General features: G+C 36.6%; 1 protein-coding gene across 5 annotated transcripts in view; it reads left to right on the top strand.

Moving 5' to 3' along the window:
* The window catches only part of MED14 (mediator complex subunit 14), a 75,880-nt gene that overhangs the window by 29,547 nt on the left and 21,077 nt on the right, over positions 1-25,256 (top strand). For 3 of the 5 annotated variants that reach the window (XM_053670573.1, XM_053670571.1, XM_053670572.1), the window contains exons 12-23: positions 597-675; positions 814-863; positions 3,222-3,315; positions 6,709-6,868; positions 10,696-10,890; positions 11,276-11,410; positions 14,249-14,325; positions 21,870-22,030; positions 22,117-22,263; positions 23,158-23,249; positions 24,173-24,325; positions 24,826-25,095. In XM_053670573.1, the coding sequence (XP_053526548.1) occupies positions 597-675; positions 814-863; positions 3,222-3,315; positions 6,709-6,868; positions 10,696-10,890; positions 11,276-11,410; positions 14,249-14,325; positions 21,870-22,030; positions 22,117-22,263; positions 23,158-23,249; positions 24,173-24,325; positions 24,826-25,095 (1,613 nt within the window). The remainder of the gene's footprint in view (positions 1-596; positions 676-813; positions 864-3,221; positions 3,316-6,708; positions 6,869-10,695; positions 10,891-11,275; positions 11,411-14,248; positions 14,326-21,869; positions 22,031-22,116; positions 22,264-23,157; positions 23,250-24,172; positions 24,326-24,825; positions 25,096-25,256) is intronic. The other 2 variants (XM_037165347.2, XM_037165356.2) reach the window with 1 other exon arrangement.

Raw genomic sequence — 25,256 nt, 5'->3', positions numbered from 1 at the left:
ACATACGAATGATGCAGTTCAATCCATAGCAGTGCTCTTTCTATTTTTTCAAATCATTTTATATTTTGCTTTTTGTTCAACATTCTCTTACTAGCATTTTCTAATGTCATTAAAAATTCTAAGTGACATTTAGCATACTAATCTTTAGATAGCAGTGCTTGCTTATGCCAGAGACCATTTGTATTTAATAAAGGAATAAATGTTATAATGGAGTTTAATAAATTTTATAATTTTTAAGTTTTTAATTCTAGTAATACTGTAAGTTTTAAAAACATACAAGTTAAAAATATTGAGTAGACTAAGAGTTTTGGGAATTAAAATATGGGCAAAATTAATTCATGTATTTGTTACTTAATTCTTCCTGCAATTGTATATTTGCCATTAATTACTTGTCTTAACTGTAACTCTCACTAAATGTTAAAGAGGGAATACAAATTAGCTTAATTTATGCCTAATGACACATCAGTTTAGTTTTTTTCTGACTCAAAAATAACACTACTATTTGCCTAAAACAGTAATTTTCTTTAAGTTTTGGGCTACCTAGATATTTTGTGTCTTGTGTCAGCCATTAATTAATGAAATGCTTTATTTTATAGACCAGGCCACTTTGGATGACATGGAGAAGTCTTTGAATGAGGATATGAAACGAATCATTCCTTGGATTCAACAACTTAAGTAAGCTTATTTATTTAGCTCGAGACTAAAAATGGAAACTTATTTTGACAAGATATATTTTCTCTTGATCACTTTTAATGTTTATGACTTGAAACTTGAGCACCTTTGGGTACTTAAATCTAAATTCTCTTGGAATAGGTCCAGGATGGGAGTGCTTCGTATTAAATTCCCCTCTAGAGCAAATACAGGTATGAAGGGCATGACACTCAACTTTCGTTCCTTGCCACATTTTCTCTTGTACAAGTACTCTCTAAGTACTCTACACAATGAATTTTATTGTATCTAGTCTTCTCTGCAATAGTGTCTTTTTTGTTCTTACTCAGGGCAATCTTCAAAGTATGAATCTACCAGCTGGCACTTTGAAAATTATCATTTCTGCTTCTCTAATAGTGTCATTCATTTTGTCTCAAAATCCTTTGAATGCTTCATATTACGAAACTAAATCAAATTGAAAATTGAGCTAGAGATAATTGTGAGGTTGGTTTCATTACCACTCTAACATGCAAGTGTACCTTACAGCAACTCTTAAGAAGCTCTCTTTTAAAATTAACAAAACAAAATTCCAAGTGATTAAAAATAAATTTTAGAGATTAAAATTAAAGCTGGCAAATGGAGAAGGGGTGGGATCTATTAATTTCGTGATCTTTTAGCCTACCTCTTCTCCTTTGGCAAATTTTAGTTTTGTAAATATTTGAAGATTTTGATATCATCAAGTCATTTTTTCATTAACAGGACATGATTTTATTTTATTTATTTTTTTTATATTTTATTTATTTATTTTTTTTGAGAGAGGGGAAGGGAAGGAGAGAGGGAGAGAAATATCAATGTATGGTTGCCTCTCATGCACTCCCTGCTGGGAACTGGCCTGCAACCCAGGCATGTGCCCTGACTGGGAATCGAACCGTATACTCTGGTTCGCAGGCCCGCACTCAATCCACTGAGCTACGCCAACCAGGGCAACAGGACATGATTTTAAATGTCAGTAGATAGATAATATTACATGAGCCTTTTGGACAGCTGTTTAGTTTATCTGTATATGAAAAATGATAGTCATTACTCCGGATAACAGTTTCTAAAATTTTTGTGGATTGGCATCATTTGTTGTGCATTTTGGCTCAACAAGCAAGGTTTAAATACTTAAATGATTAATTCACATCTTGCATACCTTGAGGTTGTTTATCTGGCACTTTCAGCTAGCAGAAATATAACCTAAAACCAGAAAGCTAAGCCCCAAAAACCTTAAGCTCACATAATTTATTTATAAGAAAGTTCCCATGGTTGTCAGTTATTTTAGTGCTTCTCAGATGATCTTTGATGAATAACCAGTTTACCACAAATTTATCGTGGGGTATTAATTTTTTGAAATAACTATTCAAATATTATTTACCTAGCATAAAATTTACCCATCTCAAGTGTACAATTCCATGACTTGAAGTAAATTTACCGAGTTTTGCAACCATAATCACAACCCAGTTTTAGAACATTTTCATCACCTCAAAAAGGTACTCATTTACTGTTAATCCCTGTTCCCAGCCTCAGCTTCAGGCATGAATCTATTTTCTGTTTCTATAGATTTTCCTTTTCTGGACATTTCATATAAATGAAATCATAAATGATGTGATCATTTGTGACTGGCTTCTTTTACTTAGCATAATGTTTCAGAATTTGTGTTGGAGCATGTATATCTCAGTACTTCATTCCTTTTTTGTTTGTTTGTTTTAGATTTCTTTTAATTTTTTTTGTTTTCAGAAAGAGGGGGAGGGAGGAAGAAAGGGAGAGACCCATCAATGTGTTGTTGCCTCTCATGCGCCCCCTACTGGGAGCTGCAACCCTTCAGTTCACAGACCTGTGTTCAATCTATTGAGCCTCACCAGCTAGAGCAGTACTTCATTCCTTTGTATGGCTGAATAATACTTCAATGAATAGGTAGACCACATTTTGTTTATTCATTCATCAGTTGGACATTTGGGCTTTTTGGCTATTGTAAATAATGCTTCTATGAATATTCACATACAGGTCTATGTGTGGACTTACATTTTCATTCTACTATGAGTGAGATTACTGGATCATACAGTAAATTTATGTTTAACTTTTTAAAGAAACTGCCAAACTATTTTCCAAAGTAGTTGTGCCACTTTACAGTTGCATCAGCAGTGTTTGAGGGTTTTCATTTCTCTACATTCATGCTAACACTTGTTACTGTCTTTGACTATAGCCATCCTCGGGAATATGATGAGGTATCTCACTGTGGTTTTAATTTACATTTCCCTAATGGCTAATGATATTAAGCATCTATTCATGTCATTACTTTTTTAATAATATGCAATGAAAACAAACTTCAGAAAAAACAAATCAAACATATAAAATAAAGCCCCAATTTTTTATTATTAAACAGACAAAATTACATTTCAATAAATATAATCAGAATGAATACTACAAGAAAAAAGATAGTTTGAAATCTGTGTATGTTTTTCATTAAAAGTACATGTATTGACAATTAATATAGAAACTTTGTTAAATATATTTTACTGATTTTGCTGTTACAGTAGATCCAGTTTTTGTGCCTTTGCTTCCCTCCACCCAGTACCTCCGTTATTTCCAGCAGTTCCCTTCCTTAGTTCACATCCATGGGTCATGCATGTAAGTCCTTTGCCTATTCCATTTCCTGTACTATTCTTAACATCCCCCTATTTTGTACTTCTTAATCCCTGCACCTTTTCCCCAATTCTTCCCCTCCCCCTCCCAGCTGATAACCCTACAAATGATCTCTATATCTGTGATTCTGTTCCTGTTCTGGTTGTTTGCTTAGTTTATTTTTCAGATTTAGTTGATAGTTGTGCATTTATTGCCATTTTAATTTTCATAGTTTTGATCTTTTTCTTATATAGTTCTCTTTAACATGTCATATAATAATGGCTTGGTGATGATAAACTCTTTTAGCTTTACCTTGTCTGGGAAACACTTTGCATTTTAAATGATAGTTTTTCTACCCTTCCATTCTAAATGATAGCTTTGCTGGATGATGGCTTTGTTGGATAACATTCAGCAAAGTCTTCTTGGGTGTAGGTCCTTGCCTTTCATCACTTTGAATACTTCTTGCTAGTCCCTTCTACCCTACAAAGTATCTTTTGAGAAATCAACTGACAGTCTTATGGAAACTCCTTTGAAGGTAACTCTCTGCTTTTCTCTTGTTGCTTTTAAGATTCTGTCCATATCTTTAACCTTTGGCATTTTCATTATGACGTGTCTTGGTGTGGTTCTCTTTGGGTTCAACTTGTTTAAGAGTCTCTGTGCTTCCTGGCCTTGTATGTCTGTTTCCTTTGCCAAATTAGGAACGTTTTCTTTTATTATTTTTTCAAGTAAGTTTTCAATTTCTAGCTCTTCTCCTGGCACCCCTGTGATTTGGATGTTGGTACATTTGAAGATGTCCCAGACGTTTCTTATTCCATTGTCTTTTTTTCTTTTTTCTTCTTTTTATATTGAATGCTTTTTTCTTCCTTATGTTCCAAATTGTTGTTTTGACTCTCAGCTTCATCCCCTCCATTGTTAGTTCCCTGTGGATTTTTCTTTATTTTACTTAATGCAACCTTCATTTCTACCGTGGTCTTTTTTATGGTGTTGCAGTACCCAATGAGTTCTTTGAGCATCCTGATAACCAGTGTTTTGAACTGTGCATCTGATAGGTCGCTTATCTTCATTTCATTTAGTTCTTTTCCTGGAGTTTTGTTATGTTTTTTCATTCAGGCCATATTTCTTTGTCTCCTCAATTCAGCAGCTTCCCAGTGTTTGTTTCTGTGTACTAGGTAGAGCTGCTTTGACTTTCTGTCTTAGTAGCATGACCTACTGTAGATAAGGTACCTGTCTGGATGAAAGTGGCTTCTTTAAATTCTTGGTTGTCAGACTTTCATACAGCTCAATTTTCTGACAAATCTGGGTCATGTTCATTTTATAGTTTAGTTGTAATTTTTGCTGTAGTTGTGCATGGAGGCAGAGTATATTTATCTATACCTCCATTTTAGCCAGAAGTCTCTTAATCTGTATAGAGTGAAAGCAAGATATTCTCTCCCCGACATCCATAGGCTCTCAAGCTATCTTCTAACTGAAGATTTTCACTAATTTCTAACTGAAATTGATCATTTTCCTGCCCGCAGCCAGCTGGGTGGTCTGGGTGGTGGCCCCTCACACGCAGCATGCCACAGCCAGGAAATTTCCTGTTAATGCTCAAATTTTTTGTTTCACAAAGTCATGACAAAACAAAAAATTAAAAAATAAAATAGCAATTTCATATACACTTTGAAAAGAAGTCTTTTTTTATAATTTATATATACTTATAATTTATACTTACATTGTACTTACGATATATTTTTTAAATTTATTGATTTGAGAGAGAGAGAGGAGAGGGGAGGGAGAGGAAGTAAGAATGAAATATCCATTTGTTGCTCCACTTATTTATGCATTCATTGGTTGATTCTTGTATGTGCCCTGACTGGGGGTTGAACCTGCAACCTTAGTATATCAGGAGGATGCTCTAACCAAGTTAGCTACCTGGCCAGGGCTATTTATGATATCTTGTATTTAGAATTTTTAATGTGACAAATAAGCTTGTCTCTTGTTTGTTAATTTACCTAATCTAGGTTATATTGAGGCTAATGCTCATTATAGGAGATCACGTATATCTTAATTATTTCTAGGTTATTCTTTTCTGTTATTCTTTGAATAACATACATAATAGAGATACCAGTCCCACAAAGGTATGTTGATGGGACTGGTAGTAGAGATTTGAAAGCAATTTTAGCAAGTTAAAGACATTCATTTTTAACTTCTACCTGCAATAAAGCAACTATTTGGTATATTTCCTTAAAGGTTTTTTTATTTATTTTTATTTTTAGAGAGAGGGAAAAGGGGGGAGAAAGAGAGGGAGAGAAACATCAATGTGTGGTTGCTTTTCACGCACCCCCTATGACTTGCACACCCCTTATTGGGGACCTGGCCCACAACCCAGGCATGTGCCTGGACTGGGAATTGAACTGGTGACCCTTTGGTTTCCAGGCCGGTGTTCAGTCTACTGAATCACACCAGTCAGGATGGTATATTTTCAAAATTTATCTTTATTCTTTTGTTAGTAGCCATTTCTAGCAATTAGTCCTGTGAAGTTAAAGTTTTTCAGTGAAAAGAAATGGTTTCCAGATTTTATACTTTACTGTAACATGGTTTTACGGCACAACTAGTACAGTTTGTGCCACATGCAGCTTACCACACAAAAGCAATGGCAACTGAATTGGACTATACCCTGTTCAGCAAGGCAAGCCTACTGATATGTGCTTGAATGTGTGGCATTATTATGTAGCTATGAAAAGTTTCTAAATTCAGTATTCTTATTTTACGTAGTTGTATCATTGTGGATCAGTGATAGTTTATGAACTCTATTTTACACATATTCCTTTTTTCACATATGTGGTATCCTAGCACTAAAAGTAATAGTATAAAAACCATCAAAGTGAAATCTGGTGGCATAACTGAGAAGAGGGAAAGAAGGTAATTAATACTTACTGGCACCTGATAGGTATACCCATGACATACACAATACAAAAACTGGTACTATAAATTTCCAATAATACCAGAAAAAATGAGATACTTTTATATTTATTGTTCGTTCTATATGTTTTATAAACACTTCAGGCATTTTATAAAGGATGTTGAGATTAGTTTGTGCTGTCTTATAAACCATAGGAAATCTGTCATCTCCAATAATAAACTAATATAGTGCCTCTTCCTTAATGCTAGTTAATTCCACCTTACAACTAATCAAAATCACTCACATTGCAGTTTAACTCCTTAAACTAGAACTAACAAACCAGTGCAAAAGTGGAAAAATGATTCACCATTATGGTCATGTGTCCTTTTTACTAGTTCAATTAAACTTCAAGTTAATTCTTTTTAGTGGTTTTCAGTTATCTACTTATAAATCAGTAGCATGCAATCAATCAGAAAATTCTATGATTTTATGATGTGGTCTGTCTTTTTTAAATTAAGGTTTTGGCTTGGACAACAGCGTTGCAAACAGTCTATAAAACATCTGCCTACAATAAGCACTGATACATTGCAGCTGTCCAATTACTCAACTCATCCTATTGGAAAACTGTCTAAGCATAAGCTGTTCATTAAACTTACTCGTCTTCCACAATACTATATTGTAAGTATGCCAAGGTGTAACTTGGGTGATCAAGTTCAGTAATTCTGTCAGTATCTTAAATGATTTATTGCTTAATATAATTTGCAAGTGTATTTTATTGGATAGCTAACTTTTGTATAGTGATTCTTGACTCAGGAGAGGAGAGAACGGTGGTAGAGGTGGGAGAGGGAGGAAAATTCTGTCTCTAGGAAATTATGTAATAATCAGGCGGGTTTGGGGAATATACGATATGCTCCGGTTCCTCACCCTAGGATCTCCTATAGTGAAACCTAGTTTCTGCTTGGGATGAGGCATCATCTTTGTATAAGAAAAAAAAATTTTGAAAACAACTACTCTGAAGGATTGGAGATGTTTTGATGTCAGATAAATTTGGTTGTTTTTAATTAAAAGTTAACTTGCATGATGCAGTCTTTCAAATATGGACTGGCTGAAGGAGCTTTATTTTTTCATCCTTAATTGATTGAAGGCATATATATCCACTTTATTGATTGCATGTATCTTTAGTGCATATTAAGATCCTTTCTTACTGCTTTTTCACCTTTCTAGGTGTTTTCCAGTTAGTTTCTTTGAGATCTTTGAATTGATTAAAATTTGCAAAAATTTGAAATATAAACTCACCCTAAATACATGTCCCTCCTTATAGAAATTTCTCTGTACACCAAGTAGATACTTGTGGTTAATAATCTAAGGTGTTTGAAAAATATAATTCAGGACTGTTGGTTGAAGATAGTGGGAATGAATTATTTTAAAGCTTTTGAGCTCTACTTTAAAAAGATACCTTTAAAAAGTACCCTGTGTAATCTGACATATCTTAAGTTAGTGTTACTTATGTAAACTGATAAATCTCATTGATATGAATTTCACCTGTTTTCTGAATTTTAAAACACCAGTTGTGGAACTAGATTTGACATGTGACAAAGGATTATTGTTTCAGTTCTCAGCTATCTGCTTAGTCAATATTTGAAATGATTTGAAATGATATGTAGAATACACACACAGTAGTCAAACCTGTGAACATACACATTACCTCTTACACTCAGCCATATACAAGGGGGGACCCACAAAAATCAGAATTATCTTCTGGAGGGCAGGCCCCTTGTAGTATAGGCTTCCCTCACTAGGTGAGTGTTCTGGGAACCCATCTGTATCAGTGTGCCAGTGGGCATTGTGAGAGGTTGTATTCAGCTCCAGTGGATTTTTTGTTTGAAGACTCTTTCAGCACATTTGTCCATTTCATCTTGGGTGATTTACGAGGGCACCTGCCCACACCATGCTGAATGTTCAGTTTTTGACCAAAAGCAGCATGAATCCTGTGCCCCACCCTCCCTATTCACCCAATCTCACCCCACCTCCTGTGACTTTTTTGTTTCCTTGGATGTTTTGCTGATGTGGAAGAAGTGAAACAAAAAAATGGCAGAAGCACTAAAAGGCATCAAAACAGTTCAAAAACTATTTTGAGCAGTGGAAAAACATCTGGATAGATGTATTTCATCAAATGGAGAGTACATGGAAGGTGACTGAAGTTTAAACATGTATGGGAAAATACACACGTTTTTAATAAATAAATTCTGGGGGTTTTTGGGTCCCCCCCTTGTATAAAATAAAATGGTTGTAACTTATTTTCTGACCTTATTCAGTATCAACAAAAAGCTAGGCTTTAGTTTCAATGACCAGTGATTTTATTATAAAGCAATAGTTTGTATAACATAGTTTAGACCAAAATTAAATACATGTTACTCTTCAGCCTCCATATTTCTCACTTATGGAGGACATATTCACAAAAGTGGAAAAACTACTACCATGTAAATTAAGAACTGAGGAAAGCTTTGCTGCCTTTAAATGTCTTTCTGCCATACTTTTCTCAGATTTACTAAGATATAATTTACATACAGTAAAAATTCACTTTCTTGTGTCTTGAGTTTTAATAAATGCAGTTTTGTATCCTCCATGTCAGCATGACTCAGAACAGAGCCATCACCCCCCTTCTCCGAAATTCCCTCATGCTGCCCCTCTGTAATCAAGCCCCATCCCCACACTTTGAATTAATGACTACTGACCTGTTTTCTGTCTCTCTAGTTTTGTTTTTGAGTTTAGTTTCTTTCACTTGCCACGATGCCTTTGACCTTGACCATGTTATTGTATGTATAACAGTTCACTCCTTTTATAGCTGAGTAGTATTCCATGGTATAGATGTGCCATAGTTTGTTTAACCAGTCTCCAGTTGGAAGACATCTCAGTTGTTTATAGTTTAGGGCAATTATCAGTAAAAGTGCTATAAGTATTTGAATATAGGTTTTTTGTGAACTTAAATTTTTGTTTCTTTTTTTTAAAAGATTTTATTTATGTTAAGGGAAGGGAGAGAAAGAAACATCAATGTGTGGTTGCCTCTCATGCGCCCCCTACTGGGGACCTGGCCTGTAACCCTGGCCTGTAACCCAGGCATGTGCCCTAGACTGGGGATCAAACTGGCAATACTTTGGTTTGCAGGTCAGCACTGGATCCACTGAGCCATACCAGCTGGGGCTAAATTTTTATTTCTTTGGGATAAGTAACTAGATTTGGGATTGTTAGGTCATCTGGTTAAGTGTATGATCAGCTTTATAAGAAAATGCTAAACATGTCCAGTGTGGCAGTCTATTTTGCATTTCTACCAGCAACACGCCTTTATCAGCACTTGGTATTATAATTTTTTTAAAATTAGCCATTCTGGTATATAATAGTATCTTATTGTAGTCTTAATTTCTGCTGTCCTCATAACTGATGATGTTGAATATCTTTTCATGGCTTATTTGCTATCCACATGTCTTTGGTGAAGTGTCCATTTTACTTTTAATTCTTCCATTTCCTCAGGTGTATCAGTGTGATGCTTAGGTGTTGGCCAAACAGTTTTCTGAAAAGAGTATGTAGGAAGGAGGGTGGGAAGGGAAAAGAGAGGTGTAGGAAGAGAGACAGGAAAATGTGTTGGTCAAGAGTCTTGCCTAATGGCTTTTATTTTTCAGTTACTAAGTAAGTATTTAGGGGTCTTTTCTTAAATTTCAGGTATACCTTAAAAATAATAAGCTGGTATAGGGGGTGAGAGCAAGGTCTCTGGAGCCCAACTTCTGGGGTCAAAGCATGAATCCATCACTTCTTAGCTCTGAGACCTTGGGCAAGTAACCTAACTTTTTTGTTCCCCCATTCCCTTATCAGAAAAATGAAGATAATTCTACTTCACAGAGTTACTAAGGAGGGTTAAATATGTTAACACCTGTCAAGTAGTTAGGACAGTACATTGTGCATAGTAAGTGCTCTATCAGTATTAGATCTTGTTCTTATCTTCACAGTGACTACATTTTTCAGTTGAAAAATCAGGGTTTGTTTTTTATATAATTCCAAGTAAGAGAGAGTATTGTCATTTTTCTCTACCATAATAGCGGAGTTCTTAGGATGATTTAATGGTGAAGGGAGACAGCAGGGCAATTTAAAATAGATAACATTTTAAAACAGTCTAGCAGACCCACTGGACTTCAGCATAAAATTTTTTCAGTTTATAAGCTAAGGTATGACTATTAAGAATACCTAATGCAAATAGCCTCAATGTCCCATTTGCTGTAGTTTACAGTTGCTTTTATTATTATTGTTCTCCTTTACTCTGATTTATTTTTTAGGAAATAAATCATATGTTTACCAGCAGTGCTTTCTTTTTGACATCACAATTGATTCGTACTTGTTAAAGAAAAAAAACATCAATATTAGATTTATAATTTTGACCCCTAATTGATAGAAGGAGGAAAACATCCCAAACCTAATATTTCTCTGAGTCTTTTTTCTGATTTGGGCTTTTTTAGGTTGTAGAGATGTTAGAGGTTCCCAATAAACCCACACAGCTGACATACAAGTACTACTTCCTGTCTGTGAGTGTTGCGGAACGGGAAGACAGCCCTGTCATGGCCCTCGTGCTGCAGCAATTCAAGGACAACATCCAGGAATTGATTTTACGTACAAAAATCGGGAAACAGCCTAGAGCCAGTACTAAGCGCAAGGTATTGATCACGTGTGGAAATGAGCAAAGAATTTGTATGTATTATGTTTGTTGTTTTCTTACACTGTTTTTAATGTGGAAAAGAATAAGATCCAGTCTTTAAGATACTGGGTAGCAATAATGTTTAAGTAAAAATTATCTACATTTTCTTGAAAATGCTTCTCTTTTAATTAATAATTAATTATATACCCTTTCACACAAGAGAGCTTGTTAAATATACAATATTTACTACTAAATTTCTCTTGTTTAGACCAATATTTGCTCAGTAAATATTTGTTCAATGAATAAAATTTTTGGTTAACCTTGAGCTTTGTTATAATACTTTAACTGCCTTAACTAATTGCATCACATGTACTTTTTTGCTGTGTTCTTTACTTAAATTCTAGTTGTCTGATGATTCATGTCCAGTAGAACCTAAGAAAGCCAAACGATCAGGAGAAATACGTGCCTTCAATAAAATTCTAGCGCATTTTGTTGCTGTGTGTGATACAAATATGCCATTTGTAGGACTTCGAGTGGAGGTAATTTTTGGAACAATTTTAGGTACTCTGTATATGAAAGGGTAATTTTTTAAATGCTTTCCTAGAAAATTAGCTAATTTTTAGCTAAAATTTTAGCTTTGCTAAAGCTACATTGATTCCATTAGGTCAATCTGAATGATTGTCATTTTGTTCATTTTGGGAGGGGTGGGCTTGAAATCATAGTGTCTCATGATGTACACTACGAGACACAATAATTTAAAATGACTTAAATTATTTCATTTCTCTGATTCAAAATTGTGGCCTTCTGCTGTTTATGGAAATTGAAAGTAAATTATTTCCAGTTAAAATTTAAAAACTGACAACTTTGGGAAATTAGTATCCTGCATTATTTAACTGCTAGACATGGTCAGTTGATAAAGAGTAGCTTAGTTTTGAGTTGGTGAAGCCATACATATTGCTTACACACTAATAAAATTGGGTTCCTTTCTGAGAAGCAGGTCAGAAAGAATATTAAACTGAATTTACTATTGTCACAAGGAAGAAACAATAGACTTGGGTAGAATTAGTGGTTTTCAAGAGTATACAGTTGTGATAATCCAGCATGATCTCCACACATGTAAGAAAAGGGGAAGGTAACAGACAGAACCTGTATTTTTCAAAAAGGGCTTTAGGCAGGATTTGTCAGTCCCTAAAAGAGATACACTAAAACCTTAATTATTTTGCTGTAGTTTAAAATTTTACTTACTGTAAGACTCCTTCCCTCTGTAAATAATTGTGAATTAAGACATCTGAAAATGTGGAAGTGGATTATTTTAGTTGAATTGATGATGATAGTCCCGGGAAGACTTTAGAAAACACTTTCATGCTTTAGAGCAGGAATCAGCAAACCTTTTATGTAAAGGGCCAGATAAATATTTTAGGCATGTGGGTCGTATGGTCTCATACCACAACTACTCAAATCATTGTGTAGTGCGAACCAGCCATAGTTGATATTCAAACAAATGAGTGTGGCTATGTTCAAATAACCCTTTTATTTAAAAAAACAAAAAACAGCAGTGGCCTGGATTTGGCCATGGGTTGACCCCTACTTTATAGGGCTTTGGGATCTGAGAGTGTGGGATCAAGTGTGTCATCGCGAAGAGCATCAGTAGCCCAGAGAAATCCAAGCCCAGAAATGGGAACCTAAAATAGATATTCCGGCCCTCAGTGTTCCAGCTCCTAGAGCTATGATCCCGATGAATGTCCATGTCTGGGTATTGGCTATGACTTCTAAAGTGTACAGACTGCGTCCATGCTTCCTGTCAGCTTGACTGTGTTCTTGGGCTTTTTCATAGGGCCATGTGGATTGACTGTATGAATGTCATTCAGTACTACCTTTGCAGTAGGAAAAGAGGCTTACCTGGTGCCCAGGGACAATGTAGTGCAATTATTTCTTCTCTTTTTGTGTGGTCTCTCTTCCCCTACTCACAGGCTAGAAATTGCAGAAACTTGTATCTGTAATGCCCACATGGACCTATAGACATATGTCCTTTCCGTCCCCCTTGTTTGTGCTCCTACATTTGTTGCACACATAAGACGTGAGAACATTGTATAATATTCTTTTGAACTCAGACTCTTAAAAACTTGCCTACTTTTTTTTTCTCTCAATGAAAAAGACATGTTAAAGACAAAAGCAAGCACATTTTCTGTCTAAAGCAAGTGATAACGAGATGTGAATAACTAAATCTAGTCTTATCAGGGATGTTTATTTCTCTGATCCATAGAATAGAGACAACACTTTTGAGCCCTCCTGCACATTGCTTCCTTTTGAATCTGAACCCCTACTGTCTATTTGGTTAGGAGTTCTTTTTCTAAACCTCTGCCCTTCCAAGGCCAAAAGAGCAGGGTTCAGTCAAATACTTAGGGCTGGCTTAAATCCTTTCTGGAACAAGGTAGATATAAATAGTCTGTCATAGAAGACCTGAGAAACACTGCCAAAGGCAAGCATTTCTGTGGTAGATCACGTAACTTTCTGGCATACCTAAAGAACCTGTTATTCCACTGACAGGTTCTTGGGCATTCATCTTTTTAATTCACTTCATAAAATGTATTTTTTAATTTTATTTTTAGAGAAAGGGGAAGGGAAGGAGAAAGAGTGGGGGAGAAACATTAATGTGTGGTTGCCTCTCATGTGACCCCTACTGAGGTCCTAGCCTGCAACCCAGGCATGTGCCCTGACTGGGAATCGAACTGACGATCCTTTGCTTCACAGGCCCGTGCTGAATGCACTGAGCTACACCAGCCAGGGCTTAACTCACTTTTTAGTTCATCCCTGCATTCATATTTCTGACTCACTCTCTGAATCCTCTTATGGGGAAAGGTACCTCGTTTGTGTAAATGGATGAATTGGAAATATTTTCTTTTTGGGTTTCACACAGGAAATAGTTCGTTAAAAATAAAAATGTATTCCAGAAAAGTTCTGAACTAAAAAATATTTGTGATTAGAAGTAAGATATGACTATTGTTCAGTGTTTCAAACATAATTAAATTACACAAGAAAACCAGTATTATTTTAAGGTTACGTCCTTTGGAACCACTAGAATTGATTATAGATTACTTTTGACTTGCTACAAAATTAGATCAATCTCCTGAATTTAGAAGACTTGCCATCTATGGAGGTATTTTTTAATAGAAGCTCTGGGTCATTTTGGAGTTTCACTGTACTTAATATAGTTCCCAGAAAATCAAATGGTGTGAACAATACTCATGCTTAGTATGTTGTAACTTTGGAAAAGAGTGGCCCTAGAACAGATGCTATGAGAATAAGCAGTAGTACTTAGAAAAGGTAGTTTCCTTTGTAAAATTGATAATGTGATATAACTGTTTTTCTCTTCCAAGTTGTCCAATCTGGAGATTCCGCATCAAGGAGTACAAATGGAAGGTGATAGCTTCAGCCATGCAATTCGCTTATTAAAGTAAGTCCCTATAATATGTGTCACTTAGCGCCATACAGTGCCAGAGCTGCTCCTCTCCTTTCATGAGACAGCATAAAGCAGAGTTCAGAGCCTGTGGATGTTACAGATTTATGCACAGATTTACTAAGGTCTGGGACAGGATTTTGTGTGTGTGTGTGTGTGTGTGTGTGTGTGTCTCTCTCTTTACTAGATTCACTTCTTTTTTACTGTTACTCTATTACAGTTGTCCCAATTTTTTCCCCTTTGCCCTCCCCTGCCCAGCCTACCTCCCTACTCCCACAGCCAATCTCCACACCATTGTCCATGGCTGTGGGTCATTCATACATGTTCTTTGACTAGTCCCTTCCCCTCCTGTCTACCATTATCCCCCACCCTCTGCCCCTCTGGCCACTGTCAGTCTGCTCTATGTTTCTATGCCTCTGGTTCTATTTAGCTCATTTATTTTGTTCATTAGATTCCTCTTGTATGTGAGATCATGTGGTATTTGACTTTTCATTCTCTGGCTTATCTCACTTAGCATAATATTCTCCAGTTCTACCCACACTGTTGCAGAAGGTAGGAGTTCCTTCTTTCTTCCTGCTGTGTAATATTTAGAGAGTGGGGAAGGGAAGGAGAGAAACATCGATTCTATAGAGAAGCATTGGTGTGTTACCTCTCGTATGCTCCCCAACCTGGGACCATACCTGCAACCCAGGCATGTACCCTGACTGGGAATCAAACTGGTGACTTTTTGCTTTGCAAAATGACATGCAACTGAGCCACACTGGTCAGGGCAGGGGCAGGATTATCTTTCGCTTACTGAGTGGTGATCCAGCACCACTTGGTATTTTAGGTTGTCTTTCCTCTGCATTTCTATCATTGATTCAACACATGTTTCCTGAGTGTGACTGCATGACATGGTTGATTTCTGATGAAGCCCTTCATCAAGCTCTGGGCTCACATAGCAGGGGGAACTGGGCTAGTTTGGAAGTCAGAAAAGTTATCTCTGATGAAGTGCCAATTGTATGTACTCTGACTGCAGATGTGAGACTTAGAGGAAACGGAGCAAGGGTGGGAGTAAGTGGTCCTAACCACAAGGGATTGCTACTTTTGTGAAGGTTTGGAGGCAAGAGAGCTCAGCCTCCTGGAACAGTATGGCAAGAGTTGGAAGAAGTGAATCTAGAGGTGTAAACAAGAAGGGGTCAGGTCCCTTGGGGCTTTGTAAGTGTCCTTAAGGAATTTAGACTTTATCCTAATGGTAATAAGAAGCCATCAGATGTTTTTAAACAGAAACTGATGTCATATATAGGTGTTTTTGAAAGCTTACCCAGATAGCAAGGTGGAGCATAAATTGCAGAGAAACAAGACTAAAAAGTGTGAAACCAGTTGTTGAAATGCTTCACATGACAGTTGTCGATAGCTTGGGTTAGGGAATGTTCCACAGGGACTTAAGAGATGAAACATCCAAGGGTTGGTTGGTGATTAGATTGCTGTTGCAGGTGAGAAAGAGGAGATGGTGACAAAGATGGCTCTTAGGTTTATCTTGGCCAAATGATAGGTGATTGTTGTTTTCTGAAATTAGGGACACTAATGATGTACATGTGAAGGAGCTTTCCTAAGTTTGAGGTGCTTATACATCTCTTTGGGCAGGTAGGGAAATATCTCAAACTCAGGTGACAGTTCTGGACAGGACGGGTAGATGAGCCATCACCAAAGTGGTAATCATTGAGCTGGGTTGGTAAATTAGATCACCCCGGTAGAGTGTACAGAGGGAGATGGGCAGAGGCCTTCGTTCTAAACATACAGGACAAGGGGCCGAAGGATACTTAGAAGGAAAGCTTGGGGGGGGGGGGGCGTGCTTCATAATGTGACCAGGATGGACTTGCAAAGGTAGTGTGCCATTTAAGAGATCAACCTTTCTGGAGCAGAAAACAATTTTGGGGGGCATTTGTATTGTTTCTTAAATGTTGCTTAATAATATAAATTTTATAAGCAGTTTTTATTGATTCAATTCCTATGTCTACCAAGACATGGCAGCTCTGCAGTTTCAGCCAGCAGGGCTTTAATTTTTGTTCCTTGAGAATCAGTTTGTTTCTGTGGAAGATGCGAAGTGTTAGCAAATGGCATATACTCTACCCATGTGTCATGGTGCTCACACTAGATAAAGGGTTGAAGAACTGAAATAGCTTCCCTTCCTGGCTATCTTAATGCCATCTCTATGAAATATTCTTTTCAGGATTGGGAGAACTAGTCTTACCATGGGAATATAGGGAAATGTAGCACTTTTAACTCAATTGCCTTTGGGGTTTTTTTTTAATTAATTTTATTTAGTTATTTTTCAAGTACAGTTTTTTGTCTATTTTTCCCATCCCAGCCTCCCCCGCCCCTTGCTCCCCCCCTCCCTCCCATTTCCACCCCCCCTCCCTCCCATTTCCACCCCCCCTTAGTTCTCGTCCCTGTGTCCTTCCTATTTGTTCCTCCAAATCCCTCCCCCTTTTTCCCCTTAACTTCCCTTCCTTCTCCCCTCTGGTCACTATCCCCTTGGTCTCTATTTCAGTGTCTTTGTTTTTTTTTTCTGCTTGCTTGTTTGTTTTGTTGTTTAGCTTCCTGTTAAAGGTGAGATCATATGGTATTTAGCCTTTGGTTTTGAATTACTTCTTCTTAAAATACAGCATTTTGGGTTTTTGTTTTTTCACTCTTCTTGGCAACTTCAAATAAGTAGATGATGCTAACATTTGTGCTCTATTAATTACTTATGTTTTTCATATTTTTTAATCTTCATCCAAGAACGTGTTTTGATTTTTATTTTTCATATTTTTAAGAGTTTTACAGTACCTTATGCTTAGCTTTGTTTATGAAAGGCACTTAAGTCCCTTTTCTTCTTGAACTCAAGAGGACTCATAATACTCCTAAGATCTAAGGAGGAAGCACTTAAAAATTAAAAAAATATTTTATTTATTATCTTTAGAGGGAAGGGAAGGAGAGAGGGAGAGAAATATCAATGTATGGTTGCCTCTTATGTGTCCCCTGCTGGGAACTGGCCTGCAACCCAGGCATGTGCCCTGACTGGGAATCAGACCACCCACACTCAATCCACTGAGCTAGACCAGTCAGGGCCAGCACTTACTATTTTTTTGCTTCATTTTACAATAGTTTTTTTAAAAGTCTTACATCCTAGATTATATTTTTTATATTTAAAACATAAAAGGAAAGTATATAGAAATAAATTAACCAGTACATGCTGTCCATTATGTGTGTAGGATATGTAAGAAGAAAGAAAAAGTAAGCAGTAAATGTCTAAACATGATTTACTAAATTATAACCCTGCATTGATTTATTAATAATTAGTAGTTCCTCTAATGCACTTAATCTTCAAAAACTCTTCCTTTACAAAGATTTTAGTCCTAGATATGTTTATATTAAATGGGAGTATAAGGTGATACTTCAAAGCTTTAAAAGTAGCACATTTTTCTCCTCTTTGCTAAAAAAATATGTTCTGTTTTTGTTCACCTTATCTCCTTGAAAATCCATTGAACTGGCCTCGTTGATGTGCCTCTGAAAGTATCATGGCAAACACCTTAGATCGCTATGGTTCATGGACCTATTGCCTTGTGCAGACTCAGAAGAGCCTTGAGTCTACAGCACAAAATGACATAGGTCTCAAGAATGGCCTGCTTATGATGCCCAGTTTTGAGCTCTTGAGTAAAGCTCCCACCTTCCCCAGAACTAACATTATAATAATGGGCAGTGGTGCTGGTCTTCCAGCCACGTCCACGAGGTTTTTTTGTTTTTTGTTTTTTGTTTTTTTTCCCATTTTCTCCATTGTGTTTTCTTGCCTCTTACAACTGATGCAAGTAATACATAGGCCCATCTCTTTTTTGTAAGTTATGTGACTCAGTCCCTTCTGCACATGCAAGTGCAAACTTCATAAAACCCTCTTCCCTTTTCTTACTGGCATAATTGTGCTTCTTTTACTAGCACTTTCAGTGATCACATCGCTTTTGCACTACAGGGTCAAGATGTCGTTACTGATATTTGTAAAACCCCTCAGAATGAAACTGACACACAGCACATAATGGCCAAAAAGGAGCAGCACTGACATATATATCTGACATATATATCTGCCTAGTTCCTAAATTTGTTCAGTACTCAGAGTTATAGGAGAAAAATCAGTCAGGAGTAGCCGTTTAGATCAAAAAACTTTTCTGAGTTGGTGAAAATTTTCAGTTAAGTTTAATTTATTGTCCTGGAAAATATAGTACTGGGTTGGCCAAAAGTTCAATTAGCTTTTACTGTAGTTGTCTTTAACTTAATTCTGAATGATTTTGTTAGATTGTATTGTGACAGCTGTCCTATCAGTGTACATTTTTTAAAAAACCTTACCACAATTGGTGAATTTTGGTACAGCCATTGTAATATTGAAGATGAAAGAAAACATGCAACATTTTTGGCATATTATGCTTTATTATTTCAAGAAAGGTAAAAATGCAATTGAAACAAAAAAAAGATTTGTGCAGTATATGGAGAAGGTGCTGTGACTGATCAAATGTGTCTAAAGTGGCTTGTGAGGTTTTTTGGTGCTATCGACATCTTGGACAAATAATTCTTTGCTGTGGAGCTGTCTTATGCATTGGAAGATGTTTAACAGCACCCCTGGCCTCTACCCACTAGAAGGCAATAGTGGGAAAGAGCAAACATACAAGTTCTGTCCAGAAAGTATCCGGCCATGTATTATGAAAAATAAAGACATTTCTTGAAGAAGACACAGGTACAAGATATATAGGCCAATGGTGCCTCAGTCTTCTTCAAAATAGGCACCTTGGGACCTCACACAGTTCTCCCAATTGCCATTAGCTGCCCCAGCATGAATCTCATCAACTGTCTGAAATCTCTTCCCTTTCAAAGGCAGTTTTACTTTTGGGAAAAGCCAGAAGTCACAGGATGCTAAATCTGGGCTGTAGGGAGGGGTGAGTCACCGGGTGGTTTGATGTTTCACCAAAAACCTCTGTACTGGATGTGATGCATGAACAGGCATGTTGTTGTGATGAAGCTGCCAATCACCAGTTGCCCATAGCTCTACCCTTCTGAATCATCTGAATAATTCCCTCAGAATAATGTTCAGGCTTCACACAAATCATCATTGTTCATGCATGCACATTCCAGTCCACTCTCCTTGGCTGCCAGATTGCATGGATGTTGTGTAAACCAGTCTTGTTATATTAACAGTGGCCAGACATTTTCCAGACAGACCTTGTACTCAAAATATCCAAATTAAACTAGTACAGTTATTGGTGAAAATGAAATATGTGTCTTTTTACAGAAAAAACTAAATGGACTTTTTGACCAACCCAATAGTATTTTGAGTTTGTAACAGTTGTGGGTTTTCTTTTGGAGAACCTGTTCAGTTTTATCTTTTTCTTTCCCTTGCATGATCATGTGTGGAAGATTAGAACCTGTAGTTTACTTTTATTTTCTCTGTTACATTTATAACCATAAAAGCAAGTAAATATTTTACAAGTTTCTTGAAGTAGAGCCAATTATATTTGTGTCACCGATTGAGAAGGTGACATGGAATGTTTTTTCAGGGTTGTGTGATGCCTGAGAGCATAAATTGGAAGGAGTCTTCCTTGAACATGTCCTGGCTTCAGTGTGTTCATTTTCTAACCATTCAGATGTCATGAAACACCTGTTTTATATGAAAGGAGGATAATATACTACATTTATATTTTCAAAATCAAGATTTAAAAATCTATCTGAATTGTTTGCTTTATATCTCTTATGGGTTATGGTTAGGCTTTGAAGGGTAAGGACAGGCAAGTCCTCAGGTACACCTATAATGCTGAAAAGCGTATGCGATTCCTATAATAATACTCCAAATAAAACATTGGATAAAATTTGTATGGTAGTGATAAAAGGTATGTAATATGAAAGATTAACTTTTGAAAAACTTAAAACCTGCACATTTATTTAAGAGGAGTGCTGATGAATTTTTAATTGAGAAAATTTCAGTACTATGTTAACTATTTTTATGCAAACTGTATAGATTTGTTTCTCCCAACCAAGTTTTTTTTTCCTTTTACCTTGTGCAAACTGTGTGTCTTGTTTGCTCTCTTAAGTTGTTTATACTAGGTCAGTGGTTCTCATCCACAGGGTAGTTTTGCCCTCTAGGGGACATTTGGCAATGTTTGGAGACGTTTTTGGTAATCGTTAACTGAGTAAAGGGGGTGGGGGTGCTCCCGGCACCTGGTAGGTAGAGACCAGGGCTGCACTGGACAGCTCTTTACAACAGAGTTATCCACCCCAAAATGTTAATATTGTTCTAGGTGTTACATACTGAATAAGAGGTGTGAATCGATATTCCATATTTCCAATTATTTTAGTTGTTTTTGCCTTAGATATTGACAATCATATCAAGTCTGAGAATTAATCCACCTTCCCTGTGAGTTAAAGGATAACGTATAGTTAAATAATGTTATGTCATTATTTCATCCATTACTGAAAAAGCAGCTAAGCTGTATTCTTAATGTTTTCTGACAAATAAGATAGTCAAAAATCTGCAAGAGGAAAATAGGTAGGTATTTTAAGACACCAAAACTAATTATATGTGATAATATGTATGCTAAATGAATTAACACATGTGAAGCTCATCACAATTTGTTACCTCTCCAGCAGAAAGCAGAAGGGGGATAAACCTGGAAATTATCATTGCCAGTGTGTGATCAAGACTTGGTTTACTGCAAGGGGGAATTAAATATATGGATACCTGCTATCTCAGCCACCATAAGCATTTTATATATTCTTTTGGCATATTTTAAAGTCATTGACACATGCTATAATTTTTATCTCCGTTTTGTAGTTGGGAAACTGAAATTTAGAGGGTTTAAATGTGGCTGAGTCCAAAATAAAATGCAGGTCCCTGCCCTGGCTGGTGTGGCTCAGATGGTTGGGTGTCATTCCACAAACCAAGAGGTCGCTGGTCTGATTTCTGGTCAGGGCACATGCTTGGGTTGCAGGCCAGGTCCCTGGGTTGGGGGCATGTGAGAGACAACTGATAGGTTTCTCTTACACATTGATGTTTCTCTCCCTCTTTCTCTCTTCCTTCCCTCTCTAAAAATAACTAAAATCTTTAAAAAAAAAAAAAAGGCAGGTACCTGACTCCAACATTCTTGTTCTTTCCACTGTATCATCATTCTGCCTTCAAAGAGTGATTTTACAAGTATTTTGTCCCCCTTAGTTTTTCTAAATAGATTTTGTAGAAAGCCAGTATCCTTGATTGTCATTCTGAAGAATTGTACTATTTTTCTAATAACAAGATTAAGGATGAAAACAAGCATCACTTTGTTAAAGTGAAGAGTCCTCACCTATGTTGAAATGAATGGAAGTGGGTTAAACAACTATTAGTTGCCGTGAATTGCTGTAAATTGCTTCCTTCTTTTACAGAAAGTGCCTGGTAGGGGCGTTTGAACTGGAGCTCTAATGTAGATAATCTTTCTGTCACTGTGGAGATTGTGCTTTTGTCTTTCTGTGATGTGAGGTATACTTCATATGCTCTCATTTATCACCAGAATTCCTCCCTGCAAGGGTGTAAATGAGGAAACCCAGAAGGCTCTGGATCGCTCTCTCCTCGATTGCACTTTCCGATTACAAGGTAGAAATAACCGCACATGGGTAGCAGAGTTAGTGTTTGCAAATTGTCCACTTAATGGCACTTCTACCAGGGAACAAGGTAAGATGCTTCACACACTTTGTCTTTGCATATTTCTGAATTTATTTTCATACTGATTGCAGTTAATCTCTTTTTTAATCCGGTAGGACCATCCCGGCATGTTTATCTAACATATGAAAACCTGTTGTCCGAACCTGTTGGTGGTAGAAAAGTGGTTGAAATGTTCCTTAATGACTGGAATAGCATTGCACGATTATATGAGTGTGTGTTGGAATTTGCACGTTCTCTACCAGGTACATGAGATAATCTTCCTTTTGGGGGGGAAAAAAGCATCCCCCCCTTTTAACTGAAGAAGTAAAATATGCACATTGTAAAAAAAATTCAAAAGTATATCTATTGAAAAATAACATTCCCTTTCTACTTAGAGTTCAGTTTCCTTCCCTCAGAGACAAGTACTGTTAAGTTTCTTATGCATCCAGAAATTTTTACACAGAGGCATACCATATATATAATAGGTAGTACCTCACAGAAAGATTACTATGTACCATACAATGAAATAAACAGTTTGCATTTGTTAATTTGTTTACTCCTCACGATCACTCTGTAAGGTGGGTAAATTATTATTCATTTTAAAAATGAAGAAAACAAGTCACAAAGTTAAAAAACTTGTTGAAGGTCACATAATAGCTAGTAAATGGCAGAGCTGGAATTGAAACCTCTAACCACTATGCTACATTGATTCAATATATGTCCAGCCTTGCCCACTCCCCCTTTATTAGAAATGCAAATGGCCCTGGCTGGTGTAGCTCAGTGGATTGAGCGCAGGCCTGCGAACCAAAGGATTGCAGTTTGATTCCTAGTCAGGGCACATGCCTGAGTTGCAGGCCAGTTCCCAGCAGGGGATGCGTGAGAGGCAACCATACATTGATATTTCTCTCCCTCTCTCCTTCCCTTCCCCTCTAAAGATAAGTAAATTAAAAAATCTTAAAAAAAAAAAAGAAATGGAAATGGAAGCCTACAGTGTGTTTAGGCTGTTGCTTTCTTTCTTTCTTACTTTTTTTTTGTTAATAGCATATTTGGAGACATTGATCTATGAATATATTGCCAAAATACTCTCTTTTTCAAAAAAAAATATTTTAATTTTGCATGTATACACTTACTCTCCTTTTTGTTTCCTTTCTATTTAGACATACCTGCTCATCTAAATATTTTCTCAGAAGTTCGTGTTTATAATTACCGAAAACTTATCTTGTGTTATGGAACTACTAAGGGAAGCTCAGTAAGTATATGAATTAATTAAAACTGAAGTTCCTCCCATAAATCTTGTAAAAATCAAGAATTCAAAAATTATAAAAACTACCTTGAGATAATTGAGGGCTCAAGTAAAAATTGGAGATAAAATGGTAAATTTTAAATACTTGTTGGCATAAACATAGTGTACTATAATATTTTACTCTTTAAAATTGAAAACAAAAATTAATACTGCCTTTGATAGGTATATAATCTTGAGTTTTAGACAAGGTAATGTACTTTTGGTATTTGTAGTTTGTTCTTAACTGATTTCAAATCTGCATAGCAATGTGATTACTATAATGAAGTATATGCCTCAGTGGTTTTGAACAAAATGATACGTCAGTGCTTTTGCTCACATGATCATTCACATTGTTTGAACCTATCTTACTTTTGAAAGTATTTCCTCTAATTTATAGCTTCCTTTTGTCTTTTTCCTACCTCATATGTTAAAGCTCTAGAACTTTAGTATGAAATTTAGCCAGCTGGCTTCTTTCTAACCTTTCCACATCAGGTAATATCAGAAATTACCTGAGTGTTTAAAAATCTGTTAACAAAAACATCTGTGTTGGGTGTGGCTTCTTTTCCCTTTAGGACGGTGTGCACCTAAAGGGTGACTCTTCGTCAGTTCAAAAGAAAAGTGAAAATTAGGAACACCAGTGATAATTTTAAAATAAAGTTTCGTCAAAATATTTTTTTAGGACTTTCTGCTTTATTTAGAGCTATCTGTTTTATTTATGGCTATCTAACACACATGCCCAATGAGGGTACTGGTCCATAGTAACGGCACATCTGAAATTTAAAGTGTCCAGTCTTATGCATTGCTTTCATAAAAGGTCTAATTCAGATCTATTCTGATACTTGAATCTGTTACTTTCTCAGTTTCTGAAACATGTATTCTCTTTGATTTAGATTAGTATCCAATGGAATTCCATACATCAGAAATTTCACATTTCTTTGGGAACTGTTGGTCCAAACTCAGGTTGCAGTAACTGTCACAATACCATTCTCCATCAGCTTCAAGAAATGTTCAACAAAACACCAAATGTGGTTCAGTTATTACAGGTAATTACGTTTATTTTCTCTTTAAAAATAAGATTAAGTCAGTGTTAGTGATGAGGGTGGGTGTCTTTGTCATTTTTATGTTTTTCACTTTTCTCGGGGAATTTTTTTTTAAGATTTTATTTATTTATCTTTAGAGGGGAAGGGATGGAGAGAGGGAGAGAAACATCAATGTACGGTTGCCTTTCGTGCATCCCCTGCTGGGAACTGGCCTGCAGGGAACCAGCCTGCAACCCTGGCATGTGCCCTGACTGGGAATCGAACCGCGATTGTCTGGTTCGCAGGCCTGCGCTCAATCCACTGAGCTACACCAGCCAGGGCTCTTGGGAAATTTTTATTCAAAGTGAATACAGTGGTCTGGTTTGCATTCTCTTCCAGGGAAGGTTTTATGGCATGTGTTGGAAGGACATTGTCTTATTTGTGAAAGTTACACATTGAAAATTCTGAGCTTTTAGCACTGTACAGAAACCAGCTGCTCTCACTTTGTTTGTTTTTCACTTTAGGTACTGTTTGATACTCAGGCTCCATTAAATGCCATCAACAAACTCCCCACTGTGCCGATGTTGGGCTTGACCCAGAGAACCAACACTGCCTACCAGTGCTTCTCCATTTTGCCACAGTCATCCACTCACATCAGACTGGCCTTTAGAAACATGTATTGCATTGATATATACTGCCGGAGTCGAGGTGTTGTGGCGATACGGGATGGTGCCTATAGTCTTTTTGATAATAGCAAGTTAGTTGAAGGATTTTATCCTGCACCAGGACTAAAGGTAACAGACTTTAGTGTTACAGCATGAATAAACATAAATATGATCTCAGACATTCCTGCAAGGGGGAAATCATGGAGAAAAGCAACAAATTTGAGTTTAAATTTAGTAAGTAGCCACGTTAACACATTATCTTTGCCAGTTTATTCCGAAGGTGCTAGAAG

This window comes from Artibeus jamaicensis, unplaced genomic scaffold (genome assembly GCF_021234435.1).
Source record: "Artibeus jamaicensis isolate MK-2021 breed Jamaican fruit bat unplaced genomic scaffold, CSHL_Jam_final contig_60, whole genome shotgun sequence".
In the NCBI taxonomy this organism is placed as follows: Eukaryota; Metazoa; Chordata; class Mammalia; order Chiroptera; family Phyllostomidae; genus Artibeus; species Artibeus jamaicensis.
The sequence above is the reverse complement of the archived record's forward strand: the minus strand, read 5'-3'. Positions and strand labels throughout refer to the sequence as shown.